Consider the following 27,556-nt stretch of genomic DNA (forward strand, 5'->3'; position numbering starts at 1 on the left):
TGGTTTGTAAAAGTTCTAAAACGTTGGCTAAGTTCAGTCTTCGGCTTTCATTAAAAAAAACAACAACAACGTGGAAGTCCGTTTTTAACAAACTAAGCTCGAGAAGACGCCGTCAGAATTCACGACGCCAGGGTGGGCTAGTGCGGGAACTTCAAGGTCTGCACTAGCCCGTCTTTCATTCTTGTTTAGCAAGCGTCTTCTCGCGGTAAGAGTGGCTTTTCTTATTTTTTTGGTATTATAAACGGGTAATTTACCAACACAGATTAACACTTCTTTTTCCTTTTGGTGCCATTAAGAAATGTTTGCGGACTCTCATCGAGCGTGGCTGATCAAGTAGGGTCCCGTCATACTTCGGCTGACACGCTGATCTCGAAACAAACACACATTGCAGAACAGTTTCGCGTTGAGTGAGAGCAGTTGCGTAAAAGGGTTGTATCGCTCCATAGAATACTGCATTAGCAGAACTTGGAGCTGGGCTAGTTTGTTCATTACTTAATTGTTAGGTCAGGCTGACAGTAAACACGCGCAAACAACCTTTATACTTCTGAATTTAGCAGCTTACTCTCTGTGCAGTATTTCTCGTCAGCCGGTTGTAGAAATTAAAGGATACTGTGGCCGCTGCAACTTGCTGCGCTGGAAACGCAATATATCGTGGATCAACGACCCGCGTGAATAATTTCTGAAACTGCATTAGTGTTATAATTTGGCAGGAGGCGATCGAGCTTGTTATGTTCTGTGTTCTCTGTTCCTCTTCTGTGGTGGCTGCGCGGCAGATTTCGTCCGCCAGTACCGTAAATTATATGACTTTCTTCTGTGCGCGATACGCCATATTGATCGTGTGATAGTTGGCACACCATTCACGCCTTTTTCAGAGAACATCAGATTGCCTATACGTGCTGAAAGGCATGGAATTTGGTTGGCTTACTGTCAGTAACACTCGCGATCAGTGCCATGATAAGCCTACCGCTTAAGTAGTACTCGCGCCTCTGCACAACCTGCAGGAGTTTATGTACAGGTGGTGCAGAGGTTAACCATCAATGCAGTTAACCAATGCATTGGTTAACCAATGCAGAGGTATAGGTGGTGCAGACTCGTTAACCATCGCACAACCCTGCTTAGGATCTTGCTGAGAACATGCGAATGGTTGTGCCATGATCGGTGTAACACGCTCTACTCTGCTTATAAAGCGCCACCGCAAAGAGCGTAAGGACAAAGCGCTTGTTCTTTGTGATGTTATCTTGCAATCTGGGCGGGACGTGTCGCATCGACTGCGAATGGTGCGTACGCACTAAATTACGTGGCATTAGAGTGAAAGCTACCGCTTGTGTCAACCACTTATGCGAGTGATGCGCATGTTTCTGCGCAGCGTATCCCTCCGCGACAAAACATCGTCTGCTCAGTCTCGAGCGTCAGTGCACGCCTCGTAATTGTGCTACTTTATTTTGAAACAGATGAGAGAGCTCTCTGGGCGTCGCCTTAATTACTGCTGGACTATTGCGTGTGCGTGTGAGCACCAGCTAGAAAGGAGATGAGGGCAGCTACATGAGCCCCCCCCCTCCCCCCCCCCCTTGTTCCTATGGCAGCTTCTACTTTCTTATTGCGCAGACAGAACCACAGTGACACAGAAAGACACATTAGACAAATACACAGCCCTCTGTGTTTGCTTAATGTTCCTTTCTGTGTCCCTGTCGTTCTATATGAAAGTCGAAAGGAGAGTGGTAGAACAAGCGCTTTTATCCCATGCGCAGGCAACAGAAGACTCCTTCTCGTTCCCCGTTGAAAAAGCATAAGGTTGCCTCTGCGCACCACACGCGTGCACTCCGAGATGCAGTAGCCTGTAAGGTGGAATCCCTGCTTCTGGGGTGGGATGGCCATCTTGTCTGTGTACTCGAGGCCGATCTCCAGGATGCCCACGTCGAAGGGACGCAGCTCTCCAGTGTAGTAGATCGTGATACCAGAGCTGTCCACGTAGTCGTTGCGCTGCGCAGGGTTGTTGTAGTGAACCTCGAGCATCACGTAGGGCGAGTAGTCGCTCCCACCGGTCGAAAGGCCGGCCTCCTCTGGGTACGCCAGTGGCTGCGAAATGGTCACAGGCATCAAACATGGCACGTAGTAGGCCTTACAAATCTCGTGGTAATGATGAACGACAGAAAACCAGAGTTTTACCGTCCACGTTTACCGACGTGCTTACGTTCTCAAAATACGTGGAGTGCTTCCAGAGCACATGATCGTTGTGATGCTGAGCGTTCTCGATTTGCCAGTGACTTTCGTATACAGAAGTTTATTGCGTAGACATCCAAACTGGCACTCCTGATAAATGCGGAATTTATCGCTCTCAGCGCAGCAATGGGTTCTGAAACGGCAAATAACGAGCTGACGCACCCGTTGACATGCGTTTGACGTGATTCACGTTTCACGTGAATTAGAACTTCCATACAGTGTTGCCAATGTCACATGTGCGTGCATCACACGCACACATACACACACGGACATGAACACGCACACATACACACGAACACTCAGACATAGACACGCACACGAATACACGCACACGCATGAACACGAACATACACATACATAAACACGCCCCCTCTCCCCCGTACACACCCACAGACACAAAATAGATCAGGCCAGCGAATCTTTTCCATGGCATTTATGGGTACGAGTTGCCTCAACAATTCCGGTATATTGGAGTTATTTGTAAACGCCACTTTTCAACAAATAACAGAATAGGATCTGCACGATTTAACATAGCAGCCTTAGTTGGCGGCATTTCACTCTGTGAACGTCATTGTTTTAAACGTTGTAATGGACCAAAGGACAATGAAAATATTACGTTACGACCGCGAATTTTGGCGCAGAAGGCTCACGTACCGGAGCCCCCATGGCCCATGCGGCGATGACTCTCTTACAGCGGTCAAGTGGCTCGGGTCGGTCGGGGCTGTTGCACGGTCCATTCCACGGCGGCAGTATCTCGTCAACCGGTGCCTCGCAGTGGAAGAGCTCCATGTGGTGGACCAGCGCCTCGCTTCCTTTTTGGATGTTGGCTTCGTACTGTGGCAGTGGATATACCGACGGAGACGAAATAAGAGGCATCATGCATAGTTGCTACAGGTCTATCCGTCGCCCTACATTCTGGGAGGAAATAGATCGCTGGAAACAATTTTATGCGGGAGTAACTAACTACTGGTCAGATATCAAACTCAAATTTCGAAAGTTCTTGTGCTGTCCGATAGAGTATAGTTTTACTTTGCTTATGGCTAACTAGAGGGAGCATACTTCAGCGAGAAGTCACGAGCACTCTTCAAAATAGCGGCAAATAAGAGAGACAGGCAGTTGCTGACAAAGATGCACTTGTGAGCACTGTCTTTATTCCTACATAGTAGATCTAAGACTTGCTAGTCGTGGCGGCGCTTTAATACGTACAAGTAAAACTCTTGCTTGGGCTAGTTGGTTCATGCTTGAAGGAGTAAAGAGCAAGGCGCAATAGGCCAGGAAAGAAGAAAAACACAAACGATGGGACTGGCGCGGGTCCCGTCGTTTGTGTTTTTCTTCTGGTCTATTGCGCCTTGCTCTTTACTCATTCAAGCATTGAACACGTGTGTACGGACCCGCCTAACCCAGTTTCGAATTTGTGGGAAGATGATGTTCATTGTCGATGGGATGAAAAGAAATGGTACTAACAAAGAAAGGCAGTTAAAACCTAGAATGAGTTTTGCCATAACGTAATTAATTTCAATTGTTTAGGAATAGGTTTGAAGACAGAGAGAAGTATGTTGTTCAGCTTATTTTAAGCAATCACTTTTTTTGCGTCGACATAACAGTCGTCGATACTCAAACAATTTCACAAAAGCAAAGAGAGAGAATGAGCAAAACCTGGAAAGAGAGAAGGCCTTGATCCACCTCTGACAGTCTGTGTATGAAACACCGTAAAGAAACATAATTTTGCTTCTTTAATATTAAATAAACGAACAGTTTTTGGAAAACATAAACAACATTCGAAAGAAAGAATATTTGCCTTACTTTCACGATGTGCTTCTTATAGCCGAAGTCACTTGGAAGCTTCAGCAGCCGGCACCAATACGTTGTTTCTTGGCCTGGAACTTTTACCTACAATCGGAGAGAAACCACGTTAGTCAAAGAAATCTAGGGCCACAAAATTCTAAGTTTAAATTCAATACCCCGAGGTACATGAAGCTGGCTCGATGTTATTCCAGCCTCCCAATATTTTATTGTGTTTTATGGCAGCAAGCTAAATAATTCAAGCACATTGTTGTCTAGATGTAGATCCTTACACAAATATGTATAGGTGAGAAGACTCAACAACAAACTGCATACTCTGTAGGTGCCACAGTAATACCTGTTCATGTCTTTAGTTGAATCTATCTGAGGATAAAGGATTTCAGTTCTCTTTCTAGAGTTCTGGCTATAAACTATAAAAAAGAAACTTTTCAAAAAAATTGTATAGCATGACTTACTGAAGCTTTGTCATTTACTACGTAAAATAAATGTAAATTCTAAACTTTACGCACGCACGCACGCACGCACGCACTTTGTGCTTGCGAAAATTCTTTAAATATGCTGACTGATTACTTAGGTGATTTACTATTAGTGAATAATTTTACTTCTCTGCCATCTTGGTAAGCCATCGGTCAGCCATTTGTACGCCTCACAGTGGACAGCGAAGTACCGCCAGAACCACAAAGTTTTTGACAACTGCAACCACGACATGGTCGGGCTTGAGGTCTTGTGGTGATGCCGCAGTAGCTTAACGTGGCCTGCCCCTGCTACTGTAGCAAGTCTGTAGACGCTACAGAAGATACCATACTATTTAAGCAGGCTCGTTGCGGCAACGGCAGTGCCGCCACAGGGTCTCGCATCATAAGGACATCATTGAGTAGCACTTCTTTCTTTGCGCTGGCCGTATATGTTATGCAATATCCTGAATTTATGAAATTCCCTTTAATGTCTTGACCTGAGCAGGGACAGTTAAATAACACGTGGGATGCTTCCAGTCGAGGCTCAATACGTTTAATTATGGTCCCTTACATCTGATAAAACCTGGTTTGCGACCGCGCTTACATTGACGTCTTAAGACACAATCATAGCGACAGCCGTACGAAATCACCACAATGAAGCCACGGAAAAAATAGGGTAAGTTATTGCAGTTTTTAATTGAAATGTAGAAACAATACGGAAAGAGGAAATGGACATGGGCGAAAGGAGAACGTGCCGCCGATGGGAGTCAAACCCACATCCTCTGTATTATACGCATGCGAGGCTCTACCAATTAAGCTACGACGACCCCCTGGAGGCCGCCACGTCACGGTTCTCTAAAAGCATTTCTCTGAAGGCAGTTCTCTAAAAGCATTTCTTTTGACCCTGGCTGAAATGGCGGCAAAGGGACCCTTACTTTTCGCAAAAGAAAGTATGGATACAAACGATATGACGAACAGCGCAGATAACGACACAAGCGCTACAAGCAGGCCAAATGCACTTTTGTCTGTGCTGTTCATCATTCTGAACCTACACCTACTAGCCCAGCTTAGAACTCTCATGGGGATGGATACAAAGCCGTGGTTATAACCCGAATAAGTGCTATTGCATTGAAAAAGGCACTGACACCCACTTCCCGTCCCATGGAGCCACGGATTGAGGTACGAACTGCGAGCCCGAAGAATCTATACACCAGAAACTGGTAGGGTAAATTGAATCCTGATCTCGACTTCGATATTAGTTGAAAGAAGTATTTTATATCTTGGCCTACACAGTCACCATTTTTAATAAACGCGCAAAGTCATTACTAAAGAACGAAGGCTAAATGCGCAGCAGGTATGTGAACCAGACCTTCCGACAATAGCTATGGATGCACTGAGTAAGTGAAGACGGCCGAAGGGCAGTTTGCAGAGCGTCCGGAGGTGATGGGTTTAGCACGCCTTTACATCTTTGTCGAAGGCAGATGCTTCACATCTTTTGGTTTTATGCAGCTCAAATCTGGTACGGACGACAAAGTGCCTTTTGACACAGTGCTATTCTTTCTAGCTCTGATTTATTTCTGTGAAAATCTAAGCGCATCCGTTGGTCTTCGCTTCTTGCTCGGTGGTGATGGAAGTAAAGCACCCCGGACGCCTGCCGGCGATGGCGGCGTCAGCGGCGGCCGCCTCCAGGAAGTGGATCGGTCAACAGAGAGACAGCAACAGCGAGGAAACCCATGTCTACTCCCTGAGCAATGTGGATCCTTCGATGACGACTTCGAACTCGTGCAGAGCTGCAAAGCGAAGAGAAGGAACACCACGACGTCTTCATCGTCAAGCATGCAAATAGTATGACAGATACAGAGGCCGGACGACAATACCATCATATTTATGCCGTGCTTCCTGAACGTCAACATGAAGCTACATAACAGACAATCTGTGTCGATGTCACTGGAAGCACTGATGCCAAACGAAATATCGGACATTCCAGTGAACACCCTAAAAAATCCACTGGCGGTTGATGTCCAGCATGCGGGTGTTCTGACCACTCTAAGCAGTGTAACAGACTTTGATGGCATTCAGGTGCGCTCCTACATCCATCTGGGACCTGATGTAGTTAGTCACCGGCGTATGAAGCGACAGCTGACGCAGATGTGGCCATCTTTAATAACGAATTGCCGATTATTGTCAAGCCAGCGAATGATGATATCATTGTTGATGTTACTCGGCTATGCAGTTCACGCCGCCTGAAGATGGCATTCAAGTGTAAGTATTTACTTTCGCATGTTAAGGTGGGACACTTCAGACATGCTGTGTGGCCTTTCATTCCGAAGCCTCATCGATGCCGCAAATGCATGAAACTGGGACACCTGAGCAGCGTCTGCAAAAACCAGGCAGCATGTCACCGCTGCACTGAGCCCCCGGCATGCTGCAGATAAATGTGGCGCCACTGTAATGAAGTGTTCGAACTGCAGCGGGAGGCTTGAGACTTCATCGAAGAATTGTCCACATATTAAGAAGGAAATTACCATCTTGAAAGAGATGGTGACAGATCATTCACCTCATCGAGAATCCGCCGCTAAAATCAGGAGGCGACGTTCCCGTCGCCGGCGTTCTTCAAGAAAGGCTGTTGCCTCTGGGACACGCTTGCCACTTCCTGCAACATCACATCTTCCTCTGCCACTCAGATCAGGCACTGTGCAAAAAGGTACGAAGGACAAGGCCACTGGAAAGACTACATCAGCCGAAGCTTGGCCGGCCTTACCAAAACGGCAGCAATCACCAACAGAATCACAGCAAACGTTTGATGGACAAACCTCGGCATCTACTGTCGGTGATTTGTCCGACCAGGACAGGCAAGTGAGTGTAATGCTGCGATCGCTAACTATTACAATCCGCATGATACTGAAGAAGCTGCAAATACCAGCAGCTAGAGCTGTTCTACAAATACTGGACGCACTAACTCCAGTACTTGCTAGCATCGTATAAGCACCATGTCTCAACCAATAGTCCCCTTCTGCGTTGAAGTTAAAGGTGTCTATCTTGCAATAGAATGCCACAGGTCTCAGGACCCGTATAGCAGACTTTCGCAAGTTGGTTTTTACAAATAGTTTCCCCATACTGGTAATTTGCGAACCAAATACGTCAAATCACTCAGACTATCTGGTTACGAATTTTCATCTCGTCCATAGGCGGTGTGCGCAGGAAAAGTATTCATGTACATCCCCACGTATATTACGCATGTCGCTCACGTGCTAGAGCCTCATGACGACAACCAATATGTCTGCCTGCGAAAAGGAGACTGTGTCAGTTGCACTTATTGGAGTCTACATAGCTCCAGCGGGCCACTTTGACGGCAGAAGGACTAAAGCAATATTGCTAATGACCAATTACCCCTGTATTATTACAGGTGACATCAACACGCATCACCAGCTATGGAGAAGCACGAAAATTGACTCCAGAGGGAGGAGTCTTGCCTCTTTTGCTGCCCACCATTATATGTGCTGTGTGAATGATGGCAGCTCTACATTTCTGTCAGGCACGACTTATAGTAGCTGCATGGACTTGACTTTGGTGTCATGGCCCTTTGTCTCGAGCGTCGAATGGTTTACGGACATAGAGGCACACAGACGCGACCATATTCCAACATACATTAAGATAGATAAGTGGAGTTGAGTAGGGCTCCTCTATTGTCGCGTGTACAGTTGATTGGTCAAGGTTTGAGGAGCATACGGATGACGCATGTCGGGAAGGACTTTCACACAATATAAAAGATACAATCAGGCAAGCAATGAAAGCATTCAAGGTCAGCAAGGCGCACAGACTTCGATATAGAACTGGAGAGTCTGCATGCAGCATGTCCACAGGCGGAAAAAAGGTATCGGTGCACGAAGTCCGTTCTAGATCTGAGGGTTTCACAACGCACAGAAAAGAAAGTCCAGCGTCGTATGGATAAATTAGAAGACAAGCGATAAAAATTTTTCTGTCAGTCGCTTGATCCCCGAAGATCGCTCTCGTACGTATGGAGAACAATTAGGGCTATTCGTTCATGTCCGCACCAAAGGAAGCCCTTTGCTGCTCTGACTTTCTACGAACACCGCTTGCAGCTTGAAGTGGCTCAAGAGTTCCGTGCGCCGGTTGCTGGGTCCGTGGTCAACACTACTTACTCAGCACTGAGTAACGTCCCTGAGGCACATGTGCCAGAAATGAACGTGCTATCTTCACTTGAAGAGCTCGATGCTGCGTTGGCGACTTGTAGGCGTTCTTCGTCACCAGGACCAGATGGCATCACGCGCGTTGCCCTAAACCACCTTGGACATGACGCACGTGGTGGGCTGCTCAAGTACCACAATGAGTCGTGGCATAGCGGCGTCGTTCCGAAGCAATGCAAATCGAGCCGATTGATCCCCTTTCTGAAACCTGGAAAGTCTCCGCTTGATTTATCATCATATCGTCCGGCTGTGCTTTCGAGCTGGGTCGGAAAAGTGATAGAAAGAATGATTCTTGCTAGCTTGGAATAGCCCCTCGAGCGATTCAAAATCTATCCAGACGCCATGACGGGCATTCGTGTATGGTGCTCGTCCATCGACAACGTTATTGACCTCGTTACCTGGGCCCAAGAACGAAAAAACCTCAAGCGCCTATCAGCACCACTTTTTCTTTATGTAAATGAAGCATATACTGAAAAGGAGCAGTATGAGGCCATACTTGTATGTCAAAGGAGCAGTATAAGGCCATACTGAACTCAAGAACTTAATTGAGGCTGCGGGAGTTGGTGGCCAGATGGATCAATGGATTCGCAACTATTTGACTGAGAGGTACTTTTTTCTTACAGACCGAAGACGGCCCAACTTCGGAACACTACACCTGCCGTGGTGTGCCGCATGGTGGGGCGTTGAGGCCCGTATTGTTCAACCTCGTCCTGGTAGGACTTGAGTACTTATCACGTGCAGTTCATGTTTAAATACACACTGACGACATTTGCATCTGGGCCTCGCGGTGACTCGCCCTCAGGTGCGGTCCAGGCTTCAGCGGGCGACGACCACGATGGCGTCTTATCACCGGGAACAAGGCCTCAATGTCTCTACCGAAAATATCGCATTGGTTGGCTTTACGCGCGAACAGATGTCATTGTATCCCGTTTCAATCAATGGTCAAGCCGTGTCCTATGCTAAGACGCATAGCTTTCTGGGTGTCATTATTGACCGCAACCTCTCGTGGAACCGGTTTAGGAGACCGCTTATAGTGCCTCTGTGCGTCTTCCAACGTGCACTCAGCGTTTACTCTCTCCCTCTTTTCCTCTTTCAATTCTAGTTTCCCTTACCACCAATGTAGGGCAGCAAACAGGCCGCTCGCCTGGTTGACCTCCTTGCCCCTTCTTTACTCCCCTCGCTTTCTCTTCTCTCTACTATAAGGAATAGCTCAGCGTGTTATGCCTGGCGCGTAAGTTTAGATGCTTATAATATCATACACGACAATTCAGGTGGTACGATAGCATCGGCTATCGCAAACTGCTTGCACAACACAACCATAGCAGAGAAATTGACGGCTACAATCTTTTTGCTTATTTAACCGCTATCAAACAACACACTGGGCATGTAAGTACACGCATTCTGTTCTGTTATAAATTGGTTTCTATGTAGACATTGAGATTAATAGTACCTCATCTACTCCATTTTTGTGATCTACGGCAAAATTAGCAAGTAACTTATTAAAAATGAAAATAATAAATAGCGCGTCATTGTGCTTTCTTTGAGGCCGTTATGAATTACTTAAGCTTTCGATATTATAGCGGTATAACGCAACTCTATACCAGATGTTTCTGTTACATTTAGTAACAGGTATGCTTATGAGGGAAGAGATAATGTAAAACCGACTCTGCGCTCGTTAGAACGCGATACAAATTATTAGTTTTTTTAAACCCTCCTTGTCACTGGAAGATATATGTAAAAATTAGCTGAATTTATCTTGCAGGCTTTGAGAACAGCCTGTATTTGGTGAGCTACCAAGAGGAAAAATATTGCAAGACATTCGCTACATTAGTCCTGAAGAAATATCATATGGTTGCCTTGGTGAAAGTTACACGGTGTGTGCCCGATGTGTTAACCTTTTTTGCGAACATTGTGCGCAATTTTACGTAAATATTCACCCATTCCTTGGGCGTCCTGTATTGGCTCGGCACATTTATATGTTTTTTGCGTGCCCGTTAAATATCCGTGGTTCAATGATCCTGCAACAGTGACAATATTAAACAGCAATAATCTGTTCTTATAGCTTTTGCATAGTAGATTAGAAACCATCTTTACGAATGTCTTTCCTCGCTGACAAGTGCGAGAGCTTTTGAGGAACCGCAATATCACAGAGAAACTGCTTGGGTAACCCAAAGGGTTGGTACATACCTTGTCATTCAGAAAATTGGCGAACTTGGTGTCGGACGGAAAGGGCGGCGGGTCTTCCATGACCTTGAGGAGCTGTGCCCTCTGAAAACCGTGCTGGGCTCGGGTGAGCCGCAAACCCTCCAGGCGACGCAGGGGCCCCTTGCCAGTCGCGTAGACCAGGTGCACCGTGCCGTCCTGCGCCACAGTGCGCGCGAATGAACGAGTCGTATACAGTGGCTCGCGTGAACGACGTACTTCACGGCACGAGACACCGTATAGTCGAGAGGCTGGATTCTGCAGGCGCGCGACGAAAGGTCTGCTGCCATAATGATGCCTCGTTACCTTGCTGACGATAAAACATGTAAGCAGTAACACAGTGGCGGCGAATTTTCAGTGCCTGTCCAGAATGGCAACTAAGGGCGGTGAGAAGCGGCGTACCGTTATGTGCACTAATGAGGAAGGGATTTTGATAAGCGCACGCAGATTTTTGACAGCGTACGCGGTTGCATGTTGACAAGGGCCAAATGGGAACAGTTTTTTGCTACGGCTTACACCGTGAACGTTTAGGTATGTTGTTTGTGGCCTAAACAAACACAACGAGTTCCAACTATAGAGCCTCTTTCAGGCTCTCTGAATGATAGTGAAAGCAGATGTAAGCTGAACACCTTTATGAGCTTTAAATGTACTGGTGGCGCGCCCTTGCAGAATCTACAGAGCTCGCTGACATACGTCACCATGCTACAGTTGCACTGTGCATGAGTACACTATAGCTTGTAATTTCCACTATGTTACACTATTGTACAATATAACTCATAATTTCCATCACATTTAGCACATAATATTGTTCTGTGCACTTTTGATTCTTTTTGTACAGCTACACGACATTCTCAAAAAAGTTTTCCGTTGTGTTACTGCAAACAATGTCTCGATGTCTACCTACTTCAATGACGTAGTCGTGGCTGTCGCAGGTGTCGAACTTGCGAGTAAATAGAAACCTTAGCGTGGAGCCCTTGCGCTTGAGGCTACCCAGTACACAGTCGTTTTGCTCGTCGACGGCGACATAGCCAGCGTCGTCCGTCCAGCCATCCTGTAATGGAGGAGAACAGTCAAGGTGGAGAGACCAAACGAAAATGCGCTTGGCGGTGGAATATCTTTGGTAGTGACAGTCGCTTCCCTTTACACTTTCCGCGAAAATAAGCACAGGCGGCTTGCACGAACAGGACTTGCTACGTACTAAACAGTGGTTGCACAATACTGGAGGAAAGCATTTCGCCACTTCGAAACACGCCATTTTCTAAGAGAAAAGTGTTGTTTTTCTGTTTTGTTAATACCTGTACGGCGAAGTTGTATTAATATTTTTATGCGTTTGGTTTACCGGACTCTTGGTCTCTGTTCTTCAGTTGGGAATATTTTCCCGACCAACCTGCGCATAGGGATTCTTTATATTCATTCTGTTGATTGTTCACGCCGTTATGTTATTTGTTACTTCTCGCGCCCACATTGTTGTGAATGACTGCTACTCTTTAATCTTTGTGGAAAAATAAATATAACTTTACTCAAACTTGTCTGTAGCTTCTGCGAAACAGGACGTAAGCTTTCATGTATGGTGTTCTTACTGTACGCAATGCTTAATTTCCGGGAGCAACAAGTTTTTGCGAATCGCCTGCCGATCCCAAGCACCTTTTTTTTTTTTTGCTGAAGAATTTGTTGTACTAACTTCGATTTATTAGCACTTCGCATCCATTGTGGCACGGCCATTTCGCTGAGTTCCATTCTAAATTGAATTCTAAAACTTTGGTGAGAAATGACACCACAAGAACTAGAGATGGCGTATAATAAATTGTTTATTGTATGTAGACCAAAATAATGCTAAATTGCTGATTTATTGTCAAGCGCCGTAGTTTAATCAATTATTTCATAAGCAAGTAGTTCTTTTGGTGAGACGCAACACAGCTGCGGTGGTATTTGGCATGGCTTCGTCGCAACGTCTTTCGGCGAACAGGCGTATTTGGATCATAGGGCGTACAGGAAAGAGTAATTATTTGAGGCAGTCAAAGCAGGCGCAGGCAAGCTACAGAACATAACTGAAGAAGTAACATCGCCACACCGCTTGAACTGCACTAGTTTTTTATTCCGACACTTCAAGCCCATGCATAAACTCAAGTAGAATTCGGCTTTCACGTATGCCCAGATTGTGCCTCACGCACTGAGATTGGCGCTAGTGCTCTTCGCGAGCACTAAGGCTGATGCATTGTCAGAATACTGTTAAGTATATTCCTGCTTCCATTCCTTTTTTGAATTACTTCTTTTATAGACCGTTTCATCAGGTCAGGGGGAAAGGGAACGCGGCGAGCCTTTCCTCCTCTCTGGCCATTGCGAGACGGCACGGCGCTGCTTGAATGAGTTGCCGTCGCGTGCTGCGGAACAATTTACAGATGTTCTAGCTCGTTCCCATTGAAATTTATGAGATTACAGTTCATACGAGGTCGTCGAAAAACCACTTGGTAGCCTTTCGGTGCAGCGCCCTATACTGTATGAGGAAATTTCTCTTGGCTGCGCTAACACGCAACGCGTATAATCAGCCACGGTGTGTGTGCGTGTTGGGCACTATTTGGTCGTACCTGTTTTTATTCAACGAACAGCAGTGGCGTCTCTGCATTGCCAGCATGAATTGTGAAATTTTCTCACTATTTCATCGCTTGGCGTAGGAACTAAAACAGAAGAGTGCTCGTGTACGGCCCACACAATGCAACCCCGAAACATCTAAACGCCAGTCGTTATCAAATATGTGCGTCAGCCACCGGCATCGTTCTCACGTATTTCAAGTCTAGTAGAACTGAAATCACTATGCTAAGTCTACGTTAGCCTCCTGTACGACGCCGATGGCATTGCGGTTGGTAAACCAGCATGGTACACTTGTTTTGTGTTTCGGCACTGCCTTCCTTTTAAAGCAGTAATTTTCAATGGGGACTGTATAAAAATAATCCGACAGCCATTTGTGAAAACACAATTTCAGTGAAACGGGTGAGTGCCTCGTAGACAACGGGACGAACATGACCGAAAAAGGAAACTCGGATTTCATTCCCTTATTTCTAAAGAAAAGCACACTGGCTGACGTAGCAATAAGACCTCGCATGGTCATGCCGAATGCTTGAACCACGTGCTATAAAGCACAAACGGATCTGTAACCCACCATTCATACCAGTGCTTCGGACGATCGTGCAGTTCTCAGCTGGTCGCTCGACCACTCGACAAGTGTACGGGATTCACACTTTACGGTACGCTGTTTCTATTGCCCAAAACTATTTTATTCATGGGCGAAAATCTCGTCCAACAAACGAGGTAATCGCTCAATATATCTACAGATAACAATTTCAACTCTTGTCAAAGTGAACATCACAACTTGCGCCGCAGACGAACCGTACTCCCGTTGTTACGATGATCTTATGTTTCGCAATTTCTCACTGTTGCTAAAGCACAGCTTAGAAGGACCTTGAGAATGCCGCGTTCAGGTGACATTCGTGAAACGAATTTTCAGAAATACGTAACTAATCTTCGAGACTGATTGTAGGCTCAAACGCGCGCGCACAAATCGCGCTAGGTGCTCCGTCCACTTCAACGCCAGCAGAAATTCCGGCCATGCTGCCTATGAATGACTTCTCTACGTCTCACAAAAGCGTACCCACGTAGAAGACGCCACGTCATACTAAACAGACCACGCGAGCGCGAAAACAACCACTACAAAGTGCCGCCGAGCGTATACCTGGCATACAACACGGAGCGTGCGCCCAAGTCAGTATGCCGATTGCCCATAGGTGGCGCCACTGCCTATGCAATATCGTGGCATCCATAAAAAAAAAACCGTCCATAACCACCAACATATAACGAATGCGTGGATAGTTCTCCGTATTTCGCTTCGCCGCAGATGACCGCATGTAGCAGCCAGGAAGAGAACGCTGCTGAACGACTCCTCGCCATACATTTTTATAGCGCTTTTGGCAGTTTATCTTTTAACCTTTTTGAAAAAGACGTACTCCTCTTACCAATCTTTCGGCACCTAAATAACGTAAAAACCGCCCGTAATGAGATGATAATTTCGCAATAACTCTTTAAACAGCCGAAAGAACATGCGCGAGGGTAGGCTCTTCTGCGGCACTTGGCGGCCGCTGGCAGATGAAGTGTGCCGTGCGCCAGCCCATGGGAGAGAGAAATCCATGCAGCATTGAGGAGGAAAGCGCGCGTGCAGATGATGGTATCGTTACTTTCCAAGACCGAGAAGCTTGAGCGGCTTTGTGGTTGTCTGTTGGGCTGTTTGACGGTGATCATTTTCTGTAAAGCTTGCTTTCCTATTATCGGAGGCTTTGTGCAAAAAAGCCCCCTTGAACTACCTTGGTGGTTCACCGGATTGGTGAGTTTTCCTATACTTTCGCAATTATTTACTGCATTTCACGTGTTCCCGCAAATGTTTATCACAGGCACTCACTCACTCACTCACTCACTCACTCACTCACTCACTCACTCACTCACTCACTCACTCACTCACTCACTCACTCACTCACTCACTCACTCACTCACTCACTCACTCACTCACTCACTCACTCACTCACTCACTCACTCACTCACTCACTCACTCACTCACGCACGCACGCACGCACGCACGCACGCACGCACGCACGCACGCACGCACGCCCGTGCCCAACCTTTCTCGTAACGCATTGGGCCGTGAGGGTTTTCTGTGAAGCGTGTTTTCCTACTGTAGTAGGCCTTATGTAAAAGAAGCCCCCTTGAAATTCCCTCGTGGTTCACCGGATCGGTGACTGTTCCCATAGTGTTGCAATTACTTATTGCATTGCACATGTTGCCGCAAGCATATATTACAGGCAGTCATCACTCACTGGGTCACTCACATATGCACGCCTATGCACACCTTCCTCACACATGAAAACATTGGTCTGTGAGTATTTTCTGTAAAGCATGCTTTCCTACTATAGGAGGCTTTATGCAAAAAAGAAACAACCTTGAAATGCCCTCGGGGTTCACCGCATTGGTGAATGTTACTATACTTTCGCAATTACTTACTGCATTGCACGTGTTCCCACAACCGTATATCACAGGCAGTTATCGCTCAATCACTCACTTCTCAGCAATGCACAGCATATGCAGGCCCATGCCCAACCTTCCTCATACATCAAAACATTGGACTGCGAATATTTACTGTAAGGCATGCATTCTGTGAACAGAGGCTCAACGAAGAAGCCCCTTTGAAAGGCTTTCATCGTTCACCAGATTGGTGACTGCTTCTATACTTTCGCTATGACTTACTGCATTCCACAAGTGCTTCCTGCAACTATCGATGCATTGCGTGCAGAGAGACAGGAGCAGGGGAAATCGTTGGCAGAGACACAGACAAACCAACGCCATCGTTCGAATACGTTGTAAGTGTATATACCAGTGTCATGTAGTATAGGAGGAGATAATAAAGCACGTTTTTTTTACTAATTTCTTCAGCACTCTTCACAATAGAAAGAAGCATCGTCATAGAAATATGACGTAGACAAGGCAGCGTACATGTGTATTCTACCAAGAGCCGCTACTATAGTTCCTCCGCCGTACATCTGAATAATGACAGCAAGAGAGAGGGAAACTGTCACCTAATAGTAGCGGGGTGGGGGAGGCTTTCGCGTAGGATAGTGCGGATGTTTCGGGTTTGCTGAGACTTTACATAGAGTTGCTGAAACATAATTTTTACCGCGGAATGGTTTTATGGATAGGTCTAGTACTGCCATTCTGTTGAAGCCTGAAATGAGTCCGTGAAGAAGGCGAAGAAGAAAAAACTCGGTGCCCTTCCACTCTGTGAAAAAGGATGACCAGCGAAGCTGTGTATGTGGGCCCCTTAATGGCGAACTACACCTCCGCCGCGAGCCGGGCCGGTATTGCACCAACTTCGGGATCGGCCCACGTATGACGAGTGCTTAACGCCTGCTTCACCTCCGCCACGGGCCGGGCCTGTAACACTATCTTCGGCATTGGCCCACGTATGGGGAGTTTTTTGCTTACCATGCCAACAACGACACGAAAATTTCCTTCGATGGTAGAGGTATACAGCTTCGCTGTAAAATCTCCCAAAGGCTGCTTTCTGGTTAAATGCCAAGTTATCAGTCGTTGACGTGATGCGCCTAGGCATGATTCTGACAAGAATTCGCGTCTTGCGCGCCTTTGCTCTTCTTCACATTCAATTCATACATCCTGCGAGTTTTTATTTTTTTGCCTTCAGCACTCATGTGGGTACGATCTGGCATGTTAGTACTAAAAAAAAAAATCGGAGGAAAAAAAAAGTTACAAATCTGTCAACAACTCGATGCACAATCAGGAGAGCTGAAATAATTTCTGGTTCTTCAGGTTGCTTATCGCTACCATGAATCACCGCGCGTGTTTTCAGCAACACAAGCGGGACACATTACCGGCGTGAATTTCAGAGTAAATGCCTTTGCCGTTTTCCTGTCACCTTCTTAGAAGCGTCGCGCTATGTTGAAATAGCTATTCACTGATGCATGATACGTTTGAGAGCACCGCGATTGCGGCTGGCACACGTGCATACATATAGTTACGTGCTTTTTCCACCGTATTTCGCTGGCTGTCTTCATGGCGCAGAAGAAATTATTGAGCAATGGATAAGTAAAACATTCTGGGAATCAGACGTTCCCTTGCACGCTTGACAACTTTATCGCTTGAAAGTTCGCCTAAGTTTTGCATAGTTGAATTATTATTCTGCAGTAATTTTGCAGTTAGGCAGAATACAAGAAACAGTACGACTTGCCATTGAGTAGTCATGAACGGACCTTTAGTACAGTCCCCTTACAGAGAACAAGCATATTTCAAAAGGCGGCAGCGCAAAAAAGCCACGGACGAAGACGAGAAGACAAGGACGAGCGCTGAACTTCCAACAACATTATTGTGAATGATCTTGAATTGCGGATATATAAGTGCTGTCCAAGCCATGGGCTATCATCTGCGCATGCGTAAGTATGCCATCTCTTTGTCTGACAGCGTGATGGAGGTCATGCTGACACATTGGCCAGATACTGACCAATTCGCCACATTAGCACAAGCATACTTGTAAAATGTTGCCAAAGGATGGCTGAGACACCGTATATGGCCGAAGAGCGCACACAACTCATGTGTCGTGCCGAGTCTCTCTGGGGCCATGAACTAATCTTAAAATCGGCGTGCATTATCTTTTCTTGCGCCAAATTGACACGTAGTATTTGCTCACACAGTGTCTGTCATCCCCACAGCAATTCCTCTAGCACAGAAACATCATTGACATACATTGGTTTTGGTTCTAAGCTACGAACGGCATTACAAATTTGTGAATTACTATGGAGTTGTATCTCTGAAGAAGCGACAAAACTCCTGCCCAGAGTGCGTTTCAGACTCCTGTTGTGGCGAAATTCGTTCTTTGAAACTTCGATTGTGTTGAGCACTTCTAAAAAGATGGAGGACTGAAAATCATCTGGAATGTAAAACAATGGCGCTGTTTCTAGGTCTGAAGACATGCGCGAGCGGTTGGGAAGTGGAAGAAGCAAATACCACTTTCTCGAGTGTAAGTTTGTTAGGTATCGCGTTACTTGCACGCGTCGACTGACTTCTGTCCACTGCTGGGAATTATAATTTGTAGAACGTCTAGGGGTAGCGCATAGCGACTCGCGGAAAGACTCCTAAAGACACGCCTATCGTGTAACTAATGAAACAGGATATAAATGAAAATAAAGAAGGCCGCACTTTCTTTTGTCCTCAGGCTGCGCCTTATTAAGTTCTGTCCGACCGCCAAAAATTTCTGCCGGCTGAATGCTACAGGGGCGCTTCCCTATGTCGTATCCCGTGAATTCGTTCTCTTTTATTTCGCGCAATCTTGCGACGTTCGTGCATAATTTGCGTCAGCTCTCATCGAAGAGAGATTACGGCATTTTTATTGGCCGGTCCACCTTCTTGGAGCAGTCGCCGCCGTCATATTCCCCATCCCCCACCAGCTCCCTTTCTCATTCTCCGAGCTTGTCATAATCATCGCAGCGCTTGCACAAAGGAGCACCGCGCGAGGTCGCAAAGTGAAAGTGAAGAATGTATGCGGCCAAAAGACGTCGGCATGTCCACAGGTCAGCCGTTGAGCTCGAAGAGGCGCCCCTGACACCTCGCGGAGGCACGAAGAAGGTCGATATAGAAAAGGTCAGAGGAGATCAGGCCGCTCCCGCTGTATATACAGGTTTCCCGGGGCCTTTCATGAGAACTGAGACGATGGCCTCCGGTTATATATATTTTTTTCGTACGCCCGCAGTCCAGCCTCGTCCCGCTCTTGTCGGTCGCCCTTACTACCTCGTTGCTGGCGGCCTGTCTTCTTTTTTTTGTACACCCCACTTACTTCTACCACGTCAGAAAAAAATCCAAATTCGCAATTTCTAACGCTCTGAAGGGCGGGCGCCTGGAGTAATGTGATGGGAGACCCTGAATGGCACTGAGATGCGCAGTGACTGTGCGTGCGTGCGTACGTGCGTGTTGGTTGCCGGTGAATTAGGTTTTTATCGAGCGCCTTCACAGGTGCCCCTAGATCGTGTAGACTAGCCGCTCAAGTCGTTCCTGCAGCGCAGCCGAATTACTGAGAGCGTGCTCAAAAATTGACAAGAAATTAAAGAACTTATTCGCACTTTCGATCACCTATAGGTCGCGCAGCGGTTTAACATAGAGATAAGACAGACGCGACCAAAGAATGGTTGGACTAAACGTACAGAATTGAATAAGAATAGTTGGAGGAAACGACGCAGTTGGTGCGACAAGGAAATAAAACAAGCTATAGAAGAGCGTAAGCAAGGCATCTAGGGATCACCGAGAAGCCAAAAAGCAGGGATTACGCTATGAAGAGGTTCTTCTTCGGTGGAGCAAGTACGGTGAGATGAAAAGTGTGAGCTCATCTTAGAGAAAGTTGAATGTACAAGTGAACGTCTGGTGCATACCATTCGGAAAAGAGACAAAGGCCTACCAAAATGATTCTGGAACCATGTAAGAGCACTTGTAGCTCCAGCTAGAAGCTTGCAAACGACTATGAGGGATGAGGACGGTAGCATCTTCGAAGGCAACGATGTGCTGGGGTACCTCAGAAATGTTATTAAGGATAACTTCGGCAAGAAAGAAAGCGTAGTTCGGACTCAAACATATCCAGCAACAACAGAGAAGCCTGAGGGATAAAAATTTAGAGTATAAAACTTTTACCTGAAAGAAGCAGAAGAGTATGTGCCTAATAACATGGCCGCAGGATCCGATGAAATCCCAGTAGAGCTAAACAAACAGCTGGGTCCAACGAGCAAGACACTGCCGATTAATGGCACAGAACAAGTGATTAAAACGAAAAAAAAATTCCGGTTGGATGGCGGGAAAGCAAGATTAACCTCATCTACAAAGGTAAAGGCGATAAGGACAGGACGAGCTCGTACAAACCAGTTACAGTAACGTCGGGGACATATAGAAGCGCAATGAAAACTACAAAATTCCAACTGTTAAAATGGGCGGCGAAATATGATATACTGGGGGAACTGCAAAATGGATTCAGACCAGACAGGCGCTTCGAGGATAATATCTTTGTACTAACTCAGTGCATAGAAATTTCAGTAGCTCATAAAAGACCCTTATGGATAGCATATCCAGATATTAAGGGAGCCTATGACAACATGAAGAGGAAATTGTTATGGAAGATTCCTAAGCCCACAGGCGTAGATGACGATTTCGTGGCGCTGCTGAGGGAGATATATAGAGACAACCGATTAAAAATTGTATGGGAAGGCGGGAAATGCAATCAAGTGATGGAAATTCACGGAGGACTGAAGCAAGGATGTCCTCTGTCTCCATTGTTGTTCAGGCTTTATTTTAAGGGCATAGAAATACGACTGGAAAGCAGTGAATTAGGGTTTAATTTATCTTACATTCCTAATGGCGCAAAGCGTGCAACTGCAGGTCCCAGGGCTGATCTATGTGGACGACATAGCGCTACTAGCGGACAATGCAAGAGTTACAGCGACTTGCGAATATGTGTTTCAACGCAGCGACAAATATAGGCCTTAAGTTTAGCACAGAGAAATCGAGAATTATGATGTCTAATAAAGAGACGTGTAATTACGGGGTATCAACTCACCGGAAAGTCATACCCATAGTCAAGCAATATAAATACCTCGGCGTATGCGTAAACGAAGGAAATACTTACTCCAATACTTATTAGCATGATCTGAAAACAAAAGGGGGAAGCGGAATGCAGCAATAATGAAACATAGAGAACGTTGGGGTTAGAATAAATATGAGGTGCTCGGTGGAATTTGGAAAGAAGTAATGGTGGCAGAGCTAACGTTCGCAAATGCCATTCTGGGCTTAAAATCGCATATCTTGTCGAGGTTGGAAGTTAACCAGAAATCGACAGGCCGGTTGGCTTTGGGAGCCCACAGTAAAGCCCCAAATGAGGCAGAGCACGGTGACGTGGGTTGGGCCTCTTTTGAAGTCAGAGAAGCGCTGAGCAAAATTAGTTTTAGGGAAAGACTCAGGAACATAAATCAAATTGGAGTGATGGTTAAAGTGCACAAGTATCTCTACCTCAAAAGCGTGGACACCGAATAGAGGAAAAGGTCAAGAAAGTTGGCAACCAACTACAGGGTAACTGAAAGTTTAGATAGACAGGCAGAAGTCACCAAAAAGAAAGTGCTCGAAACAGACAGGGAATTGGATGCAAAGAATGGAAACAAAAAAATACCATGGTGATTTGAAAATATGGGAAGAAAGAAGTTAGAAGAGAAAATCTGTACGATAACACCAACAGCAGTGCTTCGGTATTTGAGGCTAAAGCTGGTTGCCTAAGTACAAAGACGTACCGGAGCAAATATTCCCAACAAGCTAAGGCATCTGTCTGCTGCACCGAAATTCCGGAGTGCACTCACCACATCCTAAAGCAATGCGATGGTATTAACCTAGCGAGACCCATAGGTAACGTACACCTTCCATAAGCGCTTGGATTTAAAGAGGATGGAAGCATCGACCGGCCAGCAGTCGAGATAAGCAAGAGACATCTAGAGTATTGGTGGGAGAAAAGCAGGGAAGAGACTGATACGACCGGATCCGTTACAGGCATATATGTAGCGGTATAAGGTAGATGGAGAAGTTTTGAGGAAGAGAAACAAGATTAAGGAGATGCGCACAAAAATGCTAGAATGAAAAGCATGTATAGTATACCTGATTTACTAAAGCAGGTTAGGTGACTGTTTATCACCGCCCCATTTGAAAGAGGATGCCAATAAATAATAATAATAATAATAATAATAATAATAACAATAATAATAATAATAATAATAATAATAATAATAATAATAATAATAATAATAATAATAATAATAATAATAATAATAATAATAATAATAATAATAATGGCGGGTTATAGGGGCGCTGGAGGGATCAAGGAAACGTGGTTTTCCAGAAGCGGGTGAGTTACTGGTCTTTGTGCCTTTAGCGGCCTGTCGCATGGCAATTTTGCGTGCATCTGAGAGCTTCTTTCACGCTGGGAAAAACACTTTTATGTAGCACGTACTGAGCAACATAAAGCTGTATCGGGAGTCTTGATGTTGCTCTACAATTTTCTCATCAACACTTTTAATCTAATTATGCTATTTGAGAACTTGATTGATTAGTTAGGACTAATTATCTAACTAGGCGGTATGAAAAATATAGTTTGAGTATCTCCAAACGACGGCAAACAACATTACCTTTGTTTTATCCAGCTACGTGGCATTTGCATATATTTAAGGTTTGTCTAAAGTTACGTATGTGTAGTTCTTTATGATGCATCTGCGTATTCTTTTATAGGCATGAATGTCCAGCATAGCTAACTGATTCAGCGTTGTGTGTGTTTTCTTTGTGTGTATTTTTTCTTTATTAATAGCTCAGAGATGTTCAGGCCAGAAAATATTTTTAGTTTCTACGTACTCGGCTTTTCGCATTGATTTCTTGTATCTGCGGAAAACCGCATAAAGCGGGAGACACACGGTGCGATTCGGTGTCCGATCCGGCTTCCGACGCACCGGAACGGCAGCCGGAATCGAGGTGTTTTGCCGTGCTGAAGCGCCGGATCGGACATCCGGCGTGCGTCAAACCGGGCAGATTTTCATCGTCCGCCGCGTCCGACGCGTCCGACAACCACACCGTCGTCTGACCGCAGCCAATGACAGCACGGCTGGCATGTGACGTTCTCCGACGTTCCCTCCACGGAGGCGGCGTTGGCTGGCCGGTTTGTCACAGTCTTTTTTTTTTCCTTGCCTGCTGCAGTTTGTTTCCGACACGAAATAGTTAGCTGTTCAGTAAAATTATCTCGAACGTGCGCCTGTTATGCAAAGCAGCGCCTATTACACTAGCACCAAGCTACTGGCGAGATCGGGAGCCGCGACGCGAGAGCATTTCGCGGGCAGACATCCCACGCCGACCGTCTGAGCGAGGCTTCTCGCTTCGCTTGCACGTTTGCCTTTCGCAAAGACTGCATCGAGTAAACCAATTGTATTTAATTACGGGTGACCTAAGTGTACAGTGTTAACTGTTTTGGCAAAAATAAGCGCTCTTTGACGAGTTCGCGTTGGATCGCCAGCGCCGTCGGCCGCAGCGTCCGCTTAGCTATGCCTACCGGCCCTATCACTGGTTGTTGGCGGAGCCGTCAGTGGACAACGCGCCATCGTGAAGTGTTCCGTCACTCGCAGGGGCACAATTTTACTGACAGTGTTAGCGTAAAGCGAAGCAGTGTTGTGCAGATTTGTTTATATTGCGTTTCTCGACGTGGCTATGAAGTCAAGCTGGGGGGGCTGTATCTGGGCGGAGCTCACGCGCCGCTTGATTTTTCGGATGTACGCACCGTGTGCCCCGAATCGTCGTATGCCGCATGCCGGAGCATACGGCGCCGCACGTCGGATCGGACGCCGAATCGTACCGTGTGTCTCCTGCTTAAGCGAGGTACCCATCACCGCTCCACGGCTTCGGCGAAAATGCGCGCGGTGGCGCCAGCCTATCCAGAAAGCGTGAATACTTGGCCTGCAAAACTGCTCTCGAAGTCTGACGACGCGGGAAATACACGACACGGTATTTTTATCTGGCTGCGTTTATCGACCCTCCCCTTCTTCGATATCCTGACAACCGACAACGCTGGCAATCACGTGACATTAGCCAGCCTTCTAAATTTTGATGGGATATGGCGTACTTTAAGATCTGAAACTTACTGCGAACTCATTCACATTACGATGCTATAGCAATTTTTTGGGAATAAGTATGGCACAAGGACAAAAAAAAAAAAAAACATAGCAGGCACTGACTAGCTGGTTGCTGACGTTCACACAAACAGGAATGATGAGGACATGGACAGGAACCTGCGCCTCATCATTCATGTGTGCGTGAACGTCTTTTTTTCCAAATGCGCGTCTTCACACACACACACACACACACACACGTGTATATATATATATATATATATATATATATATATATATATATATATATGAAGTAAACATTGAAAAGCACAACGGATTTATTTCGACGTTTAGGCCAGGGTCAGGTCCACGGTCGAAACGTCGAAATTATTCTGCTATGTTTTTCAACTAACCTGGGCTTTATTAAAATACCAGTACAGTTGCCAAGAACGCTGATATATATATATATATATATATATATATATATATATAAACGAGAAGAAAGGGGGTTAACCGAGGGACCCGATAATTATTAGTCATATAATGAGAAGGCAACAAACACTGACACCAAGTACAACACAGGGGAAATTGCATGTGCTTAATAAATGAAATAAAGTAATGATAAATTAATGGAAATTAAAGTGGATGAAAAAACAACTTGCCGCAGGTGGGAACCGAACCCACAACCGTCGCATGTCGCGTGCGATGCTCTACCAATTGAGCTACCGCGGCGGCGTTTCCCCATCCACTTTTTTGGGTATTTATGTGTACTAGTAGAACCCTGGGAGTGTTAGCCAGCGCCCCCACTCACAGACCTTGGCGGCGGACGAGGAACGTCTTTTTTTGACTCCACCCCGATAAAGAGCCTACCCTGACTTATTGCTGCATGCTGCTCTGTAACTTGAAGTCCAGTCGCCGTGGCTTCGTTGCCAATTGGTCCAAAATGTCGACAGCATGACGATAGAGAAACGTCTCTGTGCACGTCTTTGCGCACATTAAAGGCCCTTCAGGCTTTGGAGGTAGGTTTCCGAGCTCTTCTAATGTTGAAAAAGAGCTCTAACTTGTACGCCTATAACGGTTCATACATAAACTCTATTCAGAAAATGCTAGGTAGTAATGATACCTGCCTGAATATTGTACCTGGCCCAAGCTGTCCTGTGGGCCGAATCGGAGCCTTCATGCCTGCGCTTTTGTCTAGCTACGAATGTGGTTTCGTGCGCCAGCCGGGTGGGTGACAACATTCCTTTTCATGAACTTTCATCCAGCTTGTGGGCTTTCGCAAAATTGACTTGCCATTTTTTTTATTGAAATGAAAATAAAAGAAAGAGACGTAGTCACCTTATAATGGTGACGGCTACTCCTTTTATCATAGCAGAAACAATATAAAAAATATGTAGCAAAATGAAAAAAAATAAATAAAAAAGATCACTTCATAGGATGAGAAAGCCACAGCACAGTCCTATACGCCTATGAACATCACAGTGTCAAAGTCAAATGCAAGTTGCACCACAATGAGTTCGTAAACAGTCACGAACACACACAAACGGCCATGATGTGGACTACGATGAGCATATAAACAGATGAGGAACTACAGCGTTAAAATAATTCACGCACAACAACAAAAAATGTATAACGCGTAATATACAAGCACTAATAATTACAAATAATAGAAGAATGTTTTAGTGACATCGTGTGATTATTCAATGCAATACCTAGTATTTGTTGAGGATGCCTGTGTCTTCATAAAAATGTTCAATTGCATTCAGTGCTTTTCGCTGTGCTATTTTCGATGGCCATGGGCCTAGCAATTTTGTGAGTGAGAAAGGCCGGTGAGGATCGACGGAGTATACCTCTTGTTCTAGCTGCTGTATTTGTATCTAGTATATGGGGCATTCAAGGAGTAGATGGCGAACATCCTCATCGTCGTGGCCACAGGAGCAAGCCGGGGAAGGAGCCCGTTTGATTCGATGCAGAAAATGTTTGGTGTATGCTGTCCCAAGGCGCAGTCGGTGAATTAGTGTCTCGGTACTTTTAGAAAGTTGTACATCCAGCTGGTATTCGAGGTGAGGGTCTACTTCGTAAAGTATCGATTCCTTAGTGTTTTCATTAAACCATGTTGACATACACAAGTCTTTCTTTAGTACTCTCAATATCCATTTTGTGTCCATTGGTGATAAAGGGATGAGTTCAATTTCTGCATCTTTATGCGCTGATTTTGCCAATGAGTCCGCTAGTTCGTTGCCTGCTATACCAGCATGGCCGACCCACATGTAATATCCCTTCATGTTTCCTTTGATTAGCCTGAGCTAAACTGTTCAGTATTGCGTATGTTATTCGTGCGTGTGGTTGGTTGTCATCAATATTTTCAAGACATGAGAAAGCCGATAAGGAGTCCATGCAAATTACCCACTTTGTTGGTATCTCATATATTTTGATAAAATGAGTGACTTGGAGAATTGCCACTAATTCCGCTATTGTTGGTGACGACGTGTGTCCTAGTCGACAAGCGTACTCTAGCTACCTCTAAGGATGGTATAACATAAGCTGCAGTCGCACTTTCTTTGACTACAGAACTGTCCGTGTAGGCGTGAATGGATTCCTGGTGCTTGTCAAATAGGTGATGTAACGCTAATTGTTTTGCTGGTAATGTGGAAACGTCGCTTCTATTTTTAAGGCCTTCGATTGAGTTGCCCTCACCACACTGCAATACTGCAAACATTTTTTCTTGTTTTCGTAATGTATCGTGAGAAAATACAGCCTATAAAAATATAACGCATGCTCCCCTTCTCTTTTAAGTAAGGTTTAAACACGACCGTGCCTATAAGCTGACCTGAAAACAGAAATGGAAGGTTCTGTGGCTGCCTCTCACTCGGTTAACCCCGGTTGTCAGTTCTGGGAAAGTGGGGTGGGACAGGAGAAAGTAGAGAGTTATAATAATCTCCCCTTCCCCCCTGTGGTGTGTCACTGCTTCTACGTGCAAAAGGTTCTACCATAACACTCTAAGACCACGCGGAGAGAACTGTTATGAAAGACAAATGCGCCTTTTCCTTGCGCCTCTCTCGTTCGAACCCACGCTCACCTCCAGGTGGGGTCGTCCGTGCGGGTCGGCCCAGAGCACGCAGACGTCAGCGAGAGAGACGTCTCCGCGATCAGAGAAGCCGATGGCGAACCAGTCTTCGGATGGCAGGTCGAGTTTCAGCTCCGCCGTCAGTAATTCGGCTTCGTAGTCGACCGTCCAGTAGAGCCGGAACTGGGACTCTGGGTCGAGCACCAAGTCGAAATAGCGTGTCGCTTCCGCCGCCACCGCGCATGCGACCACCAGCCACGCCATCCAGCGGGGTAGTGCCCACAGTGCGAGGCCAACTGGTCGTCTCGGAACCCCAGCCGACATCTTCTCGTCGGCTGGACCCCTCCAGCAAGTAGGTCGCCTAGATGCGCGGTCTATAATAAAGAAAAC

At 45.9% G+C, this 27,556-nt stretch overlaps 1 protein-coding gene across 2 annotated transcripts in view; it reads right to left on the reverse strand.

The window, feature by feature from the left end:
• Positions 1-27,556, reverse strand: part of LOC135915096 (dopamine beta-hydroxylase-like) — a 73,964-nt gene that overhangs the window by 25,303 nt on the left and 21,105 nt on the right. For both annotated transcript variants that reach the window (XM_070532795.1, XM_065448092.1), the window contains 6 exons: positions 27,179-27,540; positions 11,793-11,939; positions 10,874-11,047; positions 4,024-4,110; positions 2,875-3,054; positions 1,807-2,076 (listed from right to left, as the gene is read on the reverse strand). In XM_070532795.1, the coding sequence (XP_070388896.1) occupies positions 1,807-2,076; positions 2,875-3,054; positions 4,024-4,110; positions 10,874-11,047; positions 11,793-11,939; positions 27,179-27,540 (1,220 nt within the window). The remainder of the gene's footprint in view (positions 1-1,806; positions 2,077-2,874; positions 3,055-4,023; positions 4,111-10,873; positions 11,048-11,792; positions 11,940-27,178; positions 27,541-27,556) is intronic.

This window comes from Dermacentor albipictus, chromosome 1 (genome assembly GCF_038994185.2).
Source record: "Dermacentor albipictus isolate Rhodes 1998 colony chromosome 1, USDA_Dalb.pri_finalv2, whole genome shotgun sequence".
Lineage (NCBI taxonomy): Eukaryota > Metazoa > Arthropoda > Arachnida > Ixodida > Ixodidae > Dermacentor > Dermacentor albipictus.